The sequence below is a fragment of the Ornithodoros turicata genome, chromosome 1, assembly GCF_037126465.1.
Source record: "Ornithodoros turicata isolate Travis chromosome 1, ASM3712646v1, whole genome shotgun sequence".
Taxonomy (NCBI): Eukaryota; Metazoa; Arthropoda; class Arachnida; order Ixodida; family Argasidae; genus Ornithodoros; species Ornithodoros turicata.
The window spans coordinates 89,840,976-89,858,703 of NC_088201.1; the positions used below are offsets into that span (position 1 = coordinate 89,840,976).

General features: G+C 48.8%; 2 protein-coding genes across 2 annotated transcripts; one reads left to right on the plus strand and one right to left on the minus strand.

Annotated features, from left to right (window-relative positions):
* Positions 1 to 11,336: 11,336 nt before the first annotated feature.
* On the plus strand, positions 11,337 to 13,299 carry LOC135378434 (putative nuclease HARBI1). Its single transcript, XM_064611468.1, has 4 exons — positions 11,337 to 11,593; positions 11,882 to 12,301; positions 12,363 to 12,607; positions 13,115 to 13,299. Exons 1-3 carry the CDS (start codon positions 11,337 to 11,339, stop codon positions 12,604 to 12,606), a joined length of 921 nt encoding a protein of 306 aa, XP_064467538.1. The 3' UTR covers position 12,607; positions 13,115 to 13,299.
* A 182-nt stretch (positions 13,300 to 13,481) lies between these two features.
* LOC135378439 (uncharacterized) lies at positions 13,482 to 14,213 on the minus strand. Its single transcript, XM_064611481.1, has 2 exons — positions 13,922 to 14,213; positions 13,482 to 13,615 (listed from the first exon to the last, which is right to left on the minus strand). Exons 1-2 carry the CDS (start codon positions 14,211 to 14,213, stop codon positions 13,482 to 13,484), a joined length of 426 nt encoding a protein of 141 aa, XP_064467551.1.
* Between the last annotated feature and the right edge of the window lie 3,515 nt (positions 14,214 to 17,728).

Consider the following 17,728-nt stretch of genomic DNA (forward strand, 5'->3'; position numbering starts at 1 on the left):
GGCTATGAGTGGTGTTACAGTGGTTACATTGGTGGGCTACAGGGTGTTTCAGTTAAATCCCTGGGCTAAATTCGCGAAGGGGTGCACAAATCGAAGAAGTTTCTTTTTTACAACTACCTGTCCGATACCACCTACAAGCTGCGCACCATGTGAATGAGTGGGAAGCGCTCATTATTTAAATAAAAATTCGAATGATTTTCGTGAAAAAACAACTTCTAATGAAGGGCGCCGTCGGCATTAAAATAGTAATTAGTAATTTAATTAGTAAACCTTTTAGGAGAAAAATCTGCCACCTAAGCGGGTCGTTTGTTGCAGTAATTAATTCGTTTCGGTTTATATATTTTTGTCGCAGCTGGTTGCGGTGAGGCGCAAAAGGTCGCTCCTCCACTCCCTTATCCACCAATGAATTACGTCCTGTTGGGATCCGGAATCCAATTGGTAGCGTAGCGGAGGTAGTCAGGCAGGGGTCCGTCTCCAACAACGACAACAGAGGTTTATTATATGTTCGATGTGTAGACGAGAATAGACAACTAGCTGCTGGAACCCAGCGCTTTTAAACAAACAGACCGGAAACTGATGTCACTTTTACATAATGACAGTCCCGCTCGTGCGTCAGGTCCGGTTCACCATATCCTTGGGAAGAAGGCCACGTCTCTCTTGTTTCGGCTAGTTTCGGCTGCCAAGGTCTGTCTGGTCAGGGGGAAGAATGGGCGACTTATCCCCGTTCGTAGACATAATCCTCCCGGAATAAAGGGTGTGTCTAGACGATCACAAAGGGTATGTCTGGACGATGGTGCTCTGGAGTCGGGAAAGTCTGAGCTGCACGTGGCAATGCAACCAGGTGCCTCGCTGAGTCGCAACACCTCTTCTTACACCAATGAATTACGTCCTGTTGCGCTTCGCCGCGACCAGCCAGGATAAAAATATGTAAATCGAAACCAATAAATTAGTGCAACAAATGACCCGCTTTGGTGGCAGATTTTTCTCTAAAACGTGTCCACTGAAAGGAAGTACGGAAAACGGGTACTTCCCATTTTAATGCTGGCGCCGCCCTGCTTTAGAAGTTATGTTTTTTCGCGAAACTCGTTTGAATTCATGAACACCTCCCACTCATTCACACAGCGTGCAGCTGCGCGCGTTACCGCTTCTCCGCGAGGTTCGTACACCTCTTATGCGCCTCCCTCTCAATCGAAGGGGTGGATGACCATCTCTTCTCCTCTTGTGAGCTGTAAACCTGACGTACGTGAGAAGAGTAGAAATGGGAAATCTACCTTTTTCACTCCATGAGAACACCTTTTCGAATAACAGTGTAAGAAGGCATGCCAACATTTGTCTTACAGCGTCTGAGGAAAAGCCAGGGGCAACACAACCACTCCGGGATTCGAACCCAGGTCACTGCACAGTCTCGACGTGGAAGGATAGCGCTGAGGTGCCCCCTTCTTTTTCTTTTTTGCTGCGGCATGTTCTGCAACAAATCAGCTGCTACGAAAGAGTGCCCTGCAGCGAGAGGGTGGCCTCTGTTCCGCACACGTTCAAAAATTATGCTGTTACCGAGACCCACTGTAGCTTGATCAACGAGCTATGATCAACAAGTGCACACCCTTAAATGTAAACGATGACAAGAATAAAACGTCAGCTCAATGATTCCACTGAAAGATGTATCAAAATCTAACATTTCGCCTTCATATTGTGTCGCCACATTGGCGATTAAACGTGTCTCTGCAAGACTATCACGAAATTAAAGAAGATATGCAACATTGGCTGTCGGAACAATGTTCCGCACCCGATTTTGGGCCCGATCACTGGGAGGCTTTGAAGCTGGGAGCCGCTGATCGCTGATCGTGCGTAGAGACGCACTCAGGCAGGTCTTAGCTATTCTACGCCGCCCTGCCTCTCGCAGCCATGACACTGCATCTGATATAGCGGATGTGCAGAGGCGCCTGATGGCCATGAGAACGCGCTCCTGGCGCAATTTCGCAGCGCAGCGAAACGTCGAACGCTGGTGTCGGGAAGCATACTGCTCCCGCTTACTCCTCCAGCGCTATGTGGCAGGAAACCGGCCTCGGATATCGCCGTTGTCCGGTCAGCTGACGGCTCACTTCTCACACAACCTGATGACATTCGAGCTGCAATGCGTGAGCATTGCGCGGACCTTTATCAAGAGTCATCATCCAACGAGCCGGTGGTTAGCCCAGAGTGCCCACTCCCGGTGAAACAAATGGAGTTCGCAGACTCAGGGCCGCTCACGCAAAATGAACTTTTTGCCGCTGTTGCGTCAATACCGAACGGGAAGTGCCCAGGCATTGATGGCCTGCCAGTCGAGTTCTACAAACGTTTCTGGAGGGTAATTGACGGTGCTTTAACTCGTATAGGTAATCAATGCTTGTCGCGAAGCACGCTCTGCTCCACAATGCAGAGTGGCATAATTGTTCTTCTCTGCAAAGACTCGTCAAGAAAGCAGGACCCGGATGCGTATCGCCCCATAACACTTTTAACTTGCGACTACAAAATTCTAGCCAAGGCGCTTCTCCTACGTGTTTCGCCTTTGGGGGCCCAGATGTTGGGAGCATGGCCATTTTTCAGGCAGTGAGAGCCGGGCTGCGTGCACATATCATCCGTGAGCAGTCATTATTTGGGTCTGTGGAGTGCTGTCGCCGCTGGCTTACAGCGACTCGGCTCTTTGATCATGATCAAGGTGAGTGGCATATCAAGTTCTAGTAAGCCCACTAGGACTGTACTGCTCCCCCGTAGCGACTCTTCCGGAGTTTCAGGACTGCTCGGAGGGTATGGCACGTACAAAAAGAAATCTCCCTTTGGAGCGTTGTTATCTGGTAGGTAAGATAGAGTTTGTGTAAAAGAGGCTACCTCCATAGGTATAGTTATCTTGCTTGATGACAATACACACATATCTCCCTGCTCGATGACAATTCACTCGTATTATATCTCTCTTTGGAGCGTTGTTATCTGGTGTGTAAGATAGAGTTTGTGTAAAACAGGCTACCTCCATAGTAGTTATCTTGCTTGATGACAATACACACATATCTCGTACTGTCGCCCGGGCCACCGTACGGTTCCTAGAACCGTTGCACTCAGCGTAAAGAATTGGCCTTGTGATTACGGAGATAAGCTTTCAAATTTGGATCCGTTGTTGCCGGCTAGCTTTCGGTGGCCCAGACTTCGGAGATGCAGCTATATTTCAGGCTGTCAGGGCAAGTCTTCGTAGCCACATCGCCCGTGAAGAAGCACTGTACGGCATTCTGGAGTGCTCTCGCCGCTGGCTGACGTCCACTCAACTTTTCCGTCACGTTCAGGGTGTGTGGCAAGTCATGTTCTAGCCAGCTTGCTTGGACTGTACTTTCCTCCGCAGCGACTTTCCCGTGTCTGGATTGTTCGGATGGTATGGGCAGTACGAAAAGCAAGCTCTCCTAGAGAGTGTTGTTATCTAGCTTGTGGGATTATAACTTGCATCCATGAAGAAGACCGAGAGACACGGACACAGAAGACGACACACGTAGGTTCTCAGACACAGCAATAAATTTATTAGTTCAACTCAACTTAAAAGCTAAAAATCTTCGAAGGGGTGCGAGAGGGATAAAAGACGCATTGCTAACTACGTTTCCCCTGGTGGCAATCTCCAAGGATTCCCGAAACAACCTTCGGTGTGCGTAGGGTTCCCACGCAAGCACTGTAGTGTCCTTGAAGCAAGGCTGGCAACCTTTACAATCCCGTAAATGATGTACTAGTTCCGAAGACGCGGCCATTCTTTCAACATTTGCTGCATGTTCCCTAATCCGGTCATTGAGGCACCGGCGCGTCTGGCCGGATTAGGGAACATGCAGCAAATGTTGAAAGAATGGCCGGGTCTTCGGAACTAGTACATCATTTACGGGATTGTAAAGGTTGCCAGCCTTGCTTCAAGGACACTACAGTGCTTGCGTGGGAACCCTACGCACACCGAAGGTTGTTTCGGGAATCCTTGGAGATTGCCACCAGGGGAAACGTACCAGCTCCGGTGGCGCAGCGGTAACGCGTGCGCTTGGAGACTGGGAGGTCCGCGGTTCGAATCCGCGGGCCGGCTGTACCGTCTGGGGTTTTTCCTGGGTTTCCCTCAGATGTCTAATAGGCGTATGCCGGCACAGTTCCCCTGAAGTCGGCCCATGGACGCAGCTATCCTCCCCCCGAGCGGATTCCGCTCGGTCTTCCACTTCACCCTTTCCTCTCCTCCTCTCCACCACCTTTCCCTTCCCGAGAAACATGCCGCCTAATCAGGCAGGCAGACCTCTCGGGTTCCTCCCAACGACACTCCTCCTCCTCCTCCTCGGGGAAACGTAGTTAGCAATGCGTCTTTTATCCCTCTCGCACCCCTTCGAAGATTTTTAGCTTTTAAGTTGAGTTGAACTAATAAATTTATTGCTGTGTCTGAGAACCTACGTGTGTCGTCTTCTGTGTCCGTGTCTCTCGGTCTTCTTCATGGATGCAAGTTATAATCCCACAAGCTAGATAACAACACTCTCTAGGAGAGCTTGCTTTTTCGCTGAGTAGCCCTCGATCTGAGTTTGTTGCACCTCACCTTAGAGAATATGTCTCCCCCATGCGACACCGGTGTGAGTCCTACCCTGGTGAATGCATTTCTACGTGGTCTGTCAAGCGCCTGTACAAGTCGCTCTTGGAGCTACTTCCCATGCCTCCGCCTGCTGAAAAATTTCGTTTTTCTCAGATGAATTCGTTTGAGAATCTGAAAATAGAACATTAATCAAACGCTGCAAATGATAGTTTATGGTACCTTTACTGTAAGGTGTATTAAAATCAGACTAAGCAGATCTCGGACTGTTGAGGAGTACAACCACCCATATCCCCCCCCCCTCCTTCAGTCGTTCCAATGAACGAATTGCACTCACCTCGCAAAGTTTACTCTGAACTGATGCAACGGCCGCCCTGAAAGACTGAACTCGAGCGACACAATTTTTATAGACCATATCCAACCATATAAGCAATGTCCGTTCCGCAGTATAACCCCACCTGCAAAAACAGTATCTGTGCTGTTCTCATAGATTTCTTGTAAAAAAACGGGGGGGGGGAGGGGGAATGTGTATAAAAGATCCCTTTATATTCACGACGTTTTAAGAGACACTTCTGTGGAGATCACACGCGGATGAGTGTTAATTACTTGCAAATAGTAAGGTCCCAAGAAGTTTCACAACTATGCATGAAAGATGCGAGCAAATTCACATTACCACAGCGCATGTTATCAGCGCCACCAAAATGTTTTACTATAGTTTACTAGGTTTTCAACACATACAGCTAGAAAAACCTCTTACAGTGCTGAGGGAACTGATATGCAAGCGTGAAGTGTACCTTTCAAACAATAATCATAGTAGCCTACTATTATGTATTCACAAAGAAGCAATATTTCTTCATGCAGCACTGCCACACTTTATCAGCACCATTCAAATGCACAACTTTTGCTCATCAATGCAGCTTGGCCGTCAGGAAAAGTTTGTCATACATGTGCAATACTGCAGTGTTCATAGCCCTGAGATCAGTGCTTCCAAAAAGAATCGATAGATTTGGGGGGAGGGAATCATTTCACAGTCGTTTCAATTGGGTCTAGGACATCTCGGTTCAGGACAATTAGGTGTGGGAGAATTCGGTGTGGGACACTTCGGTACGGACATCTCGGTGCACGGACATCTCGGTGCGCGGACATTTCGGTGCGCGGATATTTCGGTGCGCGGACATTTCGGTGCGCGGACATCTCTGTGCACGGACATTTCGGTGTATGCGTCACATGTTTAGTCGTCGTTTCACGTCGTTACAGCGTCAATTGTTTAGTGCAGGCCCAACAGCGGATTTCCATCGCATTCACTGTGTGTATATTTCATATTGCGTCACTGTACTAAAAAAAGGAAAACTACCGACCTTCTTCGTTTGTTACGCTTTAGTAGGCGAATTTGAAATGCCTGACGTAGCCCTGACGTTGGATCCCCACCAATTCGGGGTAAGGGAACATGGCAGGAGATGGGCAAATAATGTAATAAGCATGAGGCGAAATGGTAGGTGAAGTGGGAAGACACGTTTCATAATTTCCGTCTGATAACTTTTTATTCATATAAACCCCAAAAACCCTCGTGGCACCGACATGGTAGCTACTATACAGGGTGGTATTTTCTTTTTTATCTGCAAGTAATTTTTATTCCAAAGTGAGTCGCTGTCGGAAACGGCTGAGTGAGAGATTACTCAATAGGGGGTCGTTGACTGCATGTCTCTGCTGTAGCATACTTTATAATCACAAATTTTCGACATGGTTACGGAGACATCCTATAGAGGGTGTCCCAGCTAAATGCGAACATATTAATATATATATATATATATATATATATATATATATTTTCCCCCGAGATGAAATCATTTGCAATATAGCATATGCTGAAGGGTACTCCTTAGGCGGACATAAGCGAACTCCTAAGGCAATATCTTAATTAACTTTCAATAATTAGCTTTTTAATTATAAAAGCTACGAAGTTTTCCCAATAAGAACATCTGGCCCCTTCGGTCACCTGACACCGGAGCCGTTTTCAGAACAAAAATCCGTTCGATAGATCGTCCGCCAAAAATTAGTGAAGGAACGCCATTTTTTTAATTTATTTTCTTCTTTTTTTTTTCATTCCTCATCTTCCGAGACGTGCGTTTCCTCCACCCCCAATGTGTGAGAGGGTGAAAGAGCACACTATCGCCTCTTGCGTCCTGGAAAAAGATAACAGAAATAAAAGAGAGAATGCAACCCCCGGGTGGTGGTGATATTGAAAGGGCTTGCCGTTGTCGGCCTCACGTAGGTGGGCAACGCCACGACTGACGCCCTGGGGGAATGTGCGTCTTGGGCCGACATGTGTCTGAAAGCGTCTGCGGAAAACCCAGGAAAAACCCCAGACAACACAGCCGGCACCGGGATTCGAAGCCGGGTACCTCCCAGTCTCGACGTAAAATGGCCAGCACGCTAACCACTGAGCCACGAGAGCTGATGTGGCTAATCTGGAACCCCAGGTAAGGGCAGTTCCGATAAAGTCACACGACACATTTGTTTTTGTTTTGTTTCCGCAAGTTAAAACTCATCTTCGACGCATGAGGCGGCACTGTGCTCCTTCACCCTCTCACATTGGGGGGTGAAGGAAAGATGCGTCTCCGAAGATGCGCAATCCACAAAATAAAGAAAAAAAAGGTGTTCCTTCAAGGTTCTTTTGCGGACGATCTATCGAACCGATTTTTGTTCTGAAAACGGCTCCGGTATCGGGTGTCCGAAGGGACCAGATGTTCTCATTGGGACCACTTCGTAGCTTTTGTAATTAAAAAGTTAATTTTTGAAAGTTAATTAAGACATTGCCTTAGGAGTTTGCTAATGCCCTCCTAAACAGTGCTCTTCACCATATGCTATTGCAATTTATTTCATCTCGGAAAAAGTGATATGTATAGCTTTAAAAAATATCTTCGCATTCAGCTGGGACAGCTGTATGATGCTTTCTTTTCTTTTGATGCGCGTAACATATTTGAGAGCGTTTTCTACGCCATTTGGCCTTATTCACGGGTCGTGCTCGCGACAGGACCCGCAAGTCAACGGGTTATGATTTTTATATTTAATTGCAAAATATTAATAGAGAAGTCCGTAGCCTGAACACAGCCGTTTGAGTGTTTCGGTAGTGAACCGTCAGTCGTGGCTTTCTATCGGCGCGAACCAACCAAACAGAATGGTTAATGGAAATATACGAACTACCTCACCAAAAGTCCAACAAGGCGTCTCAGAGTAACAATTCTCTATCTTTATTTCGTTACATAACACAAGCACTCAACAATTACGCAATTCTATCTAGGACCTTCAACTCAGAACTGAATGTTATGAGCAACTCACCTAAGAAACTTGAGCACATTTTCCCGTGTGTACTCTCTCGCCAGGGTTTGGAGGCGTCGAGCGGAGTCCTGGTATCTTCTCGATGTCCGCTGGCGCTCTCCTGCAGTCAATTTCTCCAGCTTGTGCAGAGGTAGGCTGTCCTCCCTCTGAAGGACAGCGAGGAACTTCCACAGGCTAGGTTTCGCACATTGCATGTGGGCTTGGAACCCTGTGCCACGCTTCCACCGAATTAGTCGCCTTCGGCGCGAGATTGAGCACCGTCTCGTAGTGGTTCCAGATGGAGACCCGAAAGCGGCCCGGTCTCCTTCCGTTCACAGAGGGCCTTCCAAGGAAGTTGTCTTCAAAGTAATCAAGTATACTTTGCAAGCAGTCCGGCGCCACAGACGAGAGCTGCTCAAACGCGAAGGAAACGTCCTCTTCCGGCACAAGAGCCAGGGCAGCGACCATTCTGGCGTGAATGTTCACTTCAGGATCATCCTTGTAGATGTCTTGCAAGCCGTTGTGACACACATTGCGACAAATGAAAAAAATGAAAAAAACAAAAAAAAACACCCTTTCACTGGCACGTCGGGAAAAACATTTTGAAAAGCAACGATTGCGGCTTGCTCGTAGTCTACAAGTACTGGAACAAGTGTGTCTAGACGATCATAAAGGGTATGAACGATGAAAGTCACTGAAAAGGTTAGCCAGCTGTAGAACCTTTTCAGTGACTTTCATCGTTCATTGCTTAGGCAATTTGAGGCTTTGCATGTGTTTGTTCTTTCTATGTTGTTCCAGCCTCAGAACATCAGTTCTCTCTTGTACAAAGGGTATGTCTGGACGATGGTGCTCTGGAGTCGGGAAAGTCTGAGCTGCACGTGGCAATGCAACCAGGCGGCTCGCTGAGTCGCAACAGCTCCTCTCCCGCCGGCCTGGACATCACGAAGGGGAGCAGTTCCTTTCGCTGCTCCGCTGAGTTGATGAGTGGACGGCCAGGTTCTTTTCTTATCGGATGACACCATTGATCATACGACGAGCTTGATTCCCGAGCAACTTGCCAGGAGATAGTTCTGCCTAGAACCTCTGGACTCTGCCGGCAGCATCCAATGGAACTGGGGACACAGCAACGGAAAGCAACGAGAGAACAAACACACCAATCCGAACTCCCGCACGAGAAGTGATCCACATCTCATCACTCAAACTATACACCAGACTCTGAAAACCTATCTTACGAATGTGCACTCCATCTCCCTTAATCGTGCTATATTCATGGAATCATACTAACGTCACACTCAAAGCAGATGTAGGAATCATAAATCACTCGTACGAGAAATCCTACCTTTACAACATTAGGGAACAACCATAATTTACAACAATTTACAGTCCATGCGATCAGATGAGCCCACTCAGTCGATCAGGGCACAAGTCGTCAGCACTGTCTTTTTGACGCTCCTTTTTTTTTTACAAGATTCCCCGTTCGCTGGCAAGTGGTACATGACCCCACTTATAGGTCAACGTCTTCTAAGCACCCGGGCCAATAATACTTTTGCGTCAGACGTAGCTTAGTCCTTCGAGCCCCAAAGTGCCGTGGGTCCGCATTACAGTGAGCTATACGTAGTTGCTCAGTCCGGTACTTTTGTGGGAGAACAAGCTGATCAAATGTCATGCCTTTTCTGCTTTTTTAACGCCTATTGAGCAGACCAGATTCTACGCGAAGCACGATGTTTCCCTCTGCTAACCCGTTGCTGATGCTACTGCGCCAACCTCTAAGCGAAGGATCGCTCATTTGCTCCGGCACCAACGTCTCTCTAGCCACACGGTTACACACACACCTTTACACACGGTTACACACATTTACGCCGGTCGCGCCATTTCTCTGTTCCCGACCGAAGCTCTGCTCTACTTTTCCCGCATCAGTCGTGCTGCCATTCGCCTTATTCGCGGCACCCAATCTTTCTCTACTTTCCAATGTCACCAGGTTGCGTGAAATTCGTTGATTATTGCGACATTTCCGTTTCCTCCGCCGCCGTGCTTTTAATGGCGTCTCCACCTTGTCCATTTCCCCCGAAAAACACTGACCCCGTTTTCTTAACTGCTACTATGATTCGTTAGAAAATATGTATCTGTAATACCTAAGGAAGATTTTCAGACACCACCACTTCAGTGCTGAGTTCACCAAACGGACCTTTTATGGTTACCCTTGCAATAGGAAGGCGTACACAACGCTTTTCTGCCACTTGCTTAATGCTAGCGCTTCGACCCGTGTAATCCCTTCCAGATACACAATCTGGCTGAACCATAAGGCTCCGTGCAGGCGTAATTCTGGCCGACGCGCGCGCGCCCCTAGCGACCGCCTCGTCATTTCTCCAGTGAAAGATCGTCGGGATGTATTGCACTTCGCTATAAGCAACCGTAAAGGAAACACGAATTGCTGCGTGATTGGCTGCACTAATAGGTACGGCATGCATATGCGCCTGGCATGCGCCGCACGGTATATGCGCCTGGGGTCAAGTTCTATGTGTTTCCCAACAAGCCCTATGAAAAAGAGCGAAAAGAATGCTGGATACGACTAGGACGCCGTCAGAAGTAAGTACAGGATGTCCGCGGCGTACGGGTCGAAAGCGTGGTCTCCACAGTGCAGACGGACCCGACTGGAGGCCTGCCCCACATTCTACGATATGCATTGCTCACTTTGTGAGAAATGCAAAATCCAGCGAGAAGGACTGTGCCAGCTTATAACCCTTCTATATCTTCCCACCTGTCTACAGAAAGGCAGCTGCAAGCGGTTCAGCGGAGCGCCACGCAAGGTATGGCAGCAACCTTCAATAATATTTTAGCGGATCACGAGTTATACTGCTGTTAGTTTCGTTCAGAGTAATGTAGGATTGTGAAGAAGCGTTGAATTTCAGCAATTTGAGAAGTCTGTGTTTTCATTTTATTGGCTTTTCACGGCTTTTTTTTGTCTAATTAGGATATGGTGCAGTACGCTCTTCCTTAGTGCATATTTGTTATATTTCTAGGAAGAAAGAAAAAGGGACAGAACTGTATGAACAGGAGCAGCGGGTACCAGTTACTGTGGAATCACCACCTGAATTTGTGACAACACAGAGATGTGTACCGTAGAAGCAGCGCTCCAGCCCGTGAACAGGGGCCGTTTGCACAAAGCTCGGTGAGGAGACTCACGGACGAGAATTTCCTCCGACATACCACGTGACCTCTGAGTGGATTGCACGAAGCGTGCCTGAGGTGAGAGTGTGAGGGAGACTCTCTGAGCGAACTCTCGATCGCTGCTGGAGGAAGCTACATAGCTGCCTCCAGCACCCTGAGTGACATTCTCCCACTGTGCAACATGGACGCCATTCGACGACACGGACGTCTCGTTTTCATGCGGCGGTCGCTTGCTAGGCAAACGGTATTTCGTGATCGTCGAAACCCTTTCGAGATATACGACGACGAGATGTATGAACGCTTTCGCTTCCACCGCCGCGGCGTTTCTGTGATTGTGGACTTGGTGCGCGATGAAATGGAACGGAAAACAAAGCATAGCTGCGCGGTACCAGTGGAGCTGCAAGTCCTCGTTGCGCTGAAATTCCTGGCAAGTGGAAGTTTCTTCATAACGTGTGGAGATACCGTTCATGTGCACGTGTCCACTGCGAGCCGGATTGTTCGTGCCTTAGTGCTGGCGTTACTTCATCACCTCCACAAGTACGTGCGGTAAGTGCACAGACTTAATTAAACAAACTATTTGATTATGGGACGTGCGGTAGACGCGCTTTTTGCTGCATTGATTGTTACTGTATTGCAGGCCAGGGGCATTAACCACATGCGGCTTGCTGCACTCGCCAACCACATTTCTATCACATTGCTTCTACTAATGATTTTGTTTTCTGAGTTAATGTTAGATTCTGACAGTATCACGCTCTTCTTTCCTGAACTGCGACAACCTATCATTTTAAATGCACAAAGAGCCTTTAGTTACTGTGGCAACAATACTTCGCGCAGGTTCCCAATTGGTGACGAAGCAGGCTCTGTGAAGGAAACGTTCCTACGAAAAGGTGGTTTTCCTGGAATTGTGGGTGCTGTCGATGGCACTCACATTCGTATTCAAGCTCCTGTACAACATGAGGAAAACTACATCAACCGAAAAGGCTTTCACTCCCTGAATGGTCAAGTGGTAGTGGATGCCAATTCGTACATTACAAATGTTGTGGCTAAGTGGCCAGGCAGCGTTCACGGCTCTCGAATCCTTCGAAGCAGCTGCATCGGAGAACGTTTTGAAAGTGGCCACATTCGAGGCATGCTGCTCGGCGACAGTGGGTACCCGTGCAGGCCGTGGCTTATGACACCGTTTTTAAGACCAAATGGGCACGCCCAGGAGATGTACAATGAGGCACACAAAACGTCACGGTCAGTTGTGGAACGGTAAGCAATCTGGATCAGTTTGGTAACCACATTTATGGATTATTCTATGTCTCGCTTTCAGAGCAATTGGCCAGCTGAAGAGAAGGTTTGCTTGCCTCCATGGAGAACTTCAAATGGCACCTGAACGTTGCTGTGGCATTGTTGTTGCGTGCTGCATCCTCCACAATCTGGCAAAGCAGCTGGGAATTCCTGACGACAGAGCTGAGCCAGAGCTTCAGGATGACTCTGATGAGCAAGAGCCACAACGGGCACCACAAGACGGGGTGCATGTACGGAACTTGATTGTGCAGCGACATTTTACGTGAGGTAGGGAGCAAGTAAAATTCATGCCTAGATGTAGGGCTGCCACAGAACCCCCAAAATATACACATTGCTCATTATGCGTGCAGCATTTTACTCAAGTATTCACAACAAGTAGAGCACTACATAATGATGCTCAGGTAAGCACTAGACAATTGATACCCAGAAAACTGATACAATTGATATTTGATGCAAACATGTGACTGACATGCTCAGTCACATCATCATCCACAACACAACTTCCACATAAACAAACAAAGGTATTGTGTCACAGGAATAAAGTACATATACTAAACATTTTGCAAGCATGTTTACTGACATGCTTACATGTACTTGCTAAAAAAATATTTACTCTTTCTTCTGTTTTTCCAACTGTCCTCTAAGAAATTCAGTCATTTTAAAAAAAAAACATTCTGTGCCTGGAGCATTGTCACTACTCCCTGTTCGTAAAACATCTTTCTTTCCGCCAATGCTTCCATTTCCAGCTGGAGTTTTTTGTTTTTCCAATTTCAGGTCCTCATCATATAACTGTGCAGATGGCTCCTTTTTCTTTCTACGAGCACCTGCACTGCGACTGCGGCTTCGACGTGGGGCTGACTGCGGAGGGCTACCTCTTGGTAATTGGTGGACATCGGGGGGCAAGGACGGCCCAAATGGTTCTGCTGACTCATCTGGGAGAATGTCAGTAGCTGCGTCAATGGTGGAGGAACCCTCATCTCGCTGTGTGGCCATCCTGCAGTGGTACAGAAAGTCCTCAAGATATTTGATGGGTAATGCATCGCCATATGTGATTTGTAGCATTCCATGCTACAATTTGTGTCATCTTCACTGATTTTCCAAATAAAGCTGAATACTATTGTACACAATGCCGTATCGTAACTTACAGCAGTTCCTCTGGAGTCTCTGCGCTATCAATCCCTCCAGCAATCCCAATGACGCCTGCCGACTCTGCCCCTATGACGTCAAGGACAGCGGACATGACAGGCGGTATATCTACAACCTGGCCCTTTTCACCTAAAAACAAAAAAATCATGTTGCCAATCTCCCTTTCAAATAACTCAGCTACCTCAAAAACGGATTAGTTGTGCTCACCTCACCCACTCCTCCACCAACTTTTCGTGAGCGCATCCCCATGAGGGCATTTTTCTTCTTCTCGTTTTTTTTTTTTTTTTCATATTCACCTCCCTCACATCAAAAGCGGGATATTGTGACGCAGTGTTCATATAAAAACAATACAACTCAAGCGGTTTTAAGACTAATACAAGCTCCACATAACGGCAAATGAATTTCAGATAAGGATACATCGTCGTGTGTACTTACCTGTCTTGTTCATGTTTTTTCGAATTTCGGAGTATTGCCTCCGCCCCATTCCCGTGCATACGTTGTCCCATCTCTTCTTGCCTCCTGCCTGCGATCTGTGGTGGTGGGGAAACCTACTGTTCAAAACTAGCGTGACCTCTTTCCACGCTTTGCGTTTCGTTTGGGTTGTCACGTCTTTCGAAAACTTTTTGTTTATGGTATGTTTGTGCAGCTCGACCTCCTGCACCAGTTGTAGCGTTTCCTCTTCAGTCCAATTCGGTGCCTTGGGCTTTTTTGCTTCAGCGGTTGCCATCGTACATGGCATGCACTACTCACGCCGTTGGCCACGTGAAAAAGTTTACCGCGTCTACTTGAATCTCCTCGGACACCTATACCGGCAGTGATTGGTCCACAGCACTCAAACAGAAGGCGGGGCCATGTTTTCGCGTCCGGCGACGTCATGACAACGGAGGAAACGCATTCGTGGGGAGACTTTGCCTCCAAGAGCAATCTCACGTGAGAACCTCCTTACCGTCGTTTCGAGCAAACCACTCGGAGGATTTTTTTTCGTGAGGGAAACTCTCCGCGTGAGTCTGCTCAGCATGAGAATATTCTCAAGCGTTTCGTGCAAACGGCCCGTGGTGTAACATAGGTTAAGGGTGTTTTCTCCTGATTTTCAGGTGGGAACAATGACTACATGTGAATATGGCACGTCATTCCTTGCTGGAGTTGTGTCGTTCTTATCCTTAGAAGGAGTTAGAAGGAATAGTCTTTCCAGGAGCGCTGAGTTTTGTTTGTGGGACGCAGCGGCCATGCACGACACTTTCTTCCTCACGACGGGCCTCCTTTACGTCGTAGACGAGTGGAGGAAATCCTGTAGAGATGACAAGACGCGATCACGGCACCACGGAGCGCGTACCCACGTTCGTCATGCGTTCCGTAACCTTCCTTGACAAAATGCTCCGTTTTCCTACAGGGGGCGCGCTAGCACCAGCGGTTCTGGCGGCACCTCGCCTGTGCACGTAGCCTATAGCTGCGGAATCGCGGAGAACCTGACATGGATTGCTGTTCACAACCATCCTTCGCACGTATGGTTCTAACAATTTTTCATCCTGTGCCCTGCCACTGAAATAAGCAAAGGCCACTTTGTTTGGGCAATTAGCTGCATAATGTCCCGGTTCGTTGCACGCAAAACAGATTTCAGGAAAAAAGATCCAAAGGGAAAAAAGATCCATAGGGAAAGAAGATCCACTAGTGGATCTTCTTTCCCTATGGATCTTTTTGCCGCATGAATCTTCTTTCTCGCTTGGATCTTTTTTTTCCTTATGGATGTTTCTTCCGTATGGATCTTTATTCCCTCTGTCACGTGACCACTTAGGAACTTCTTTGTGTTGTACAGTTGCAGTTCTCTTTCTTCCACAAGCGCGCAAAACACAGCCGCTGCATTTCAGTATCAAACACCTTTACAGTCTCGGGAGCTGCCACTATTTTGTCCTCGGGCTTTAGGGACGCTAACCTACTTTCGCCTCCAGCTTCCCTTCTGTTGGCCTGACCTTCTTCGGCGCGTCGGCGAGAGAACTGCCTTCCAGGCTCTACTTTCTCAGCTTTGGGGAGAGGAGACTCACCCTTACTTACATCCTGCGATTTCGGACGCGTTGCATATTCTTCTACGAGCTCAGCGGCTTCTTGGACATTCATGTTACTTAATCTGTCCTGAACCCAAACCCTAGCTGACTCGGGCATGCAACGATAAAATTGCTCGAGGGCTATACCGTCAATTACTTTGTCATGATTTCCGTGCACTTCGGCGCTTTTCAGCCATTCCACTAGATTGGCTTTGAGGCTATATGCGAACTCCGACTATATGCGACTGCTCGGCCGTCTTTTCTGATGTGCGAAAACGCTCACAAATGATTGGGGAAAGCCTAAACTTTTTTTTATCGTAGCTCTCGGCATCTTCTTTAGTCAAGCGCGCTACGACATCTGCGGCTTCGCATCGCAACAGTGTTAGCAACTTATGGGGCCAGGACTCGCGTACGAAACCAACTTTTTCGCAAGTCCTCTCAAAGTTGACCAGAAACAAATCAATATCCTCCAATTTTGTATGGTTGCAAGAGGTCGTTGGAACTCATGAGAGACAAAGAAAACCGGCTGGTTTGACGGTGAGAAGCCAACTGATTTATTGTACCCGGGGCCTCGCGGGCGCGAGATGATGAACGAGGATGATGATGGCACCGCTGGGGCTGCTACATGGCTCCCCCTTCAGCGTAGCGGTTGATGAGATGAAGTAGCGGAGAGGCCCAGAGGACACGTCGTTGAGGCGTGTGGCAGGGGGAAGTACTGGGGAGTATTGGGGAATCAACAGTCCGTGGGAGAAGCCGGGGCGCGTCGACTTCGTCGTCCGTGAAAGCCGGTCGAGCGAGACCGTTGCCGTGTGGTTGGCTATTTGGACGGTGAAGTGCTTGGGGCCACGGGACACGACCAGAAAGGGTCCGTCGTACGGGGCCTGGAGGGCCTTGCGCTCCCCGCCGTGCGTGACAAAGACGTGGGTAGCCGTCTGCAGGAGAGGGTGCTGGTAAGACGGGCAGGCGCTAGATCGGGGGGGGGGGGGGCTGGAGGTCGGCAAAGCAGGACCGTAGTCGCTCGACATATGAAGTTATGTCGACTGGAGTGGTCGGGGCAGAAGGTGGGAAGAAGGCGCCGGGAATACGGAGCGTGGTTCCGTAGACAAGTTCAGCAGGGTTATATTGGAGGTCCTGCGTGACGGTTGTTCGTAGCGACAGCAGTATGAGAGGTAGTGCTTCTGTCCAAGGGCATGTGGTAGCGGCCTTGAGGGAAGTCTTAAGGCTTCGGTGGAGGCGCTCTACCTATCTGTTAGCTTGGGGGTGGTATGCCGCGGTACGGGTCTTGTGTCCGCCCAGCAGGGCGGCGAGCTCGGCAAAAAGACGTGACTCGAACTGCCTGCCTCGATCCGTTGTAATGGTAGCGGGCGCGCCGAATCGGGCGACCCATGTCTGGACAAAGGCAGCTGCTACCGTAGTAGCGGAGATGTCAACGATAGGCGTGGCTTCCGGCCATCGAGAGAACCTGTCGATCATCGTGAGGACATAGCGGAATCCGCTAGATTGAGGCAGAGGGCCGATGATGTCGAGATGTATGTGCGCGAAACGGATGTCCGGTTCAAGGAATCGAACAGGGTTCGAAGTCGTATGCAGGGTGACTTTGGACCTCTGGCAAGCCTGGCAGGAGCGAACCCAGCGCTTGACGTCGCAGCGCATACCTGGCCAGACGTAACGGGAAGAAATTAGTGTTGCGTGGCCCGGATACCGGGGTGCGCCACAGAATGGAGGTCATCAAACACCGAGCGGCGTACTGCAGGTGGTGGGAAAGGTCGAGTAGTGCCACGGGAAACGTAGCAGCAGATTGGGGCATGAGCTTCGGGGAAGCTTACGTCCTCAAGAATCAAGCTTGTCGACGCCGCCGACCGCAGAGACTTCAGTTTTTCGTCTTGAGCTTGAAGTTCGGCTAGCTGGTCAAGTGCAGGCGGCGCGGACGCGAGGGCGGAGAGTTTTATGTCAACGCGGCCGAGGGTGTCGGCGACGGGGTTGAGGTGGCCGGAGATGTGGCGGATGTCTGAGGTGAACTCGGCGATGAAGGCAAGATGTCGTTGCTCACGACAGCAGTAGGTGGCTCCGTGTTATATACTGGTTTATTGAGCTCCGTGACAGCCACACTGGCATCGCGGGATGCGCGTGCGGCAGTTCGAGATTCGCTTGTACAACACGCATGGTGTGGAATAAACACCATACGAACGTTCCGAACCACCGT

What these genes read in the sequence shown, in the direction of transcription:
- LOC135378439 (XM_064611481.1), bottom strand. Translation starts at nt 14,213, where the DNA reads ATGGCAACCGCTGAAGCAAAAAAGCCCAAGGCACCGAATTGGACTGAA. An exon ending in AAAAAACATGAACAAGACAG is followed by an intron (nt 13,616 to 13,921) that starts GTAAGTACACAC and finishes TTTTGTTTTTAG; the next exon opens with GTGAAAAGGGCCAGGTTGTA.
- LOC135378434 (XM_064611468.1), top strand. Translation starts at nt 11,337, where the DNA reads ATGTATGAACGCTTTCGCTTCCACCGCCGCGGCGTTTCTGTGATTGTG. An exon ending in CACCTCCACAAGTACGTGCG is followed by an intron (nt 11,594 to 11,881) that starts GTAAGTGCACAG and finishes TACTTCGCGCAG; the next exon opens with GTTCCCAATTGGTGACGAAG. An exon ending in TCACGGTCAGTTGTGGAACG is followed by an intron (nt 12,302 to 12,362) that starts GTAAGCAATCTG and finishes TCTCGCTTTCAG; the next exon opens with AGCAATTGGCCAGCTGAAGA.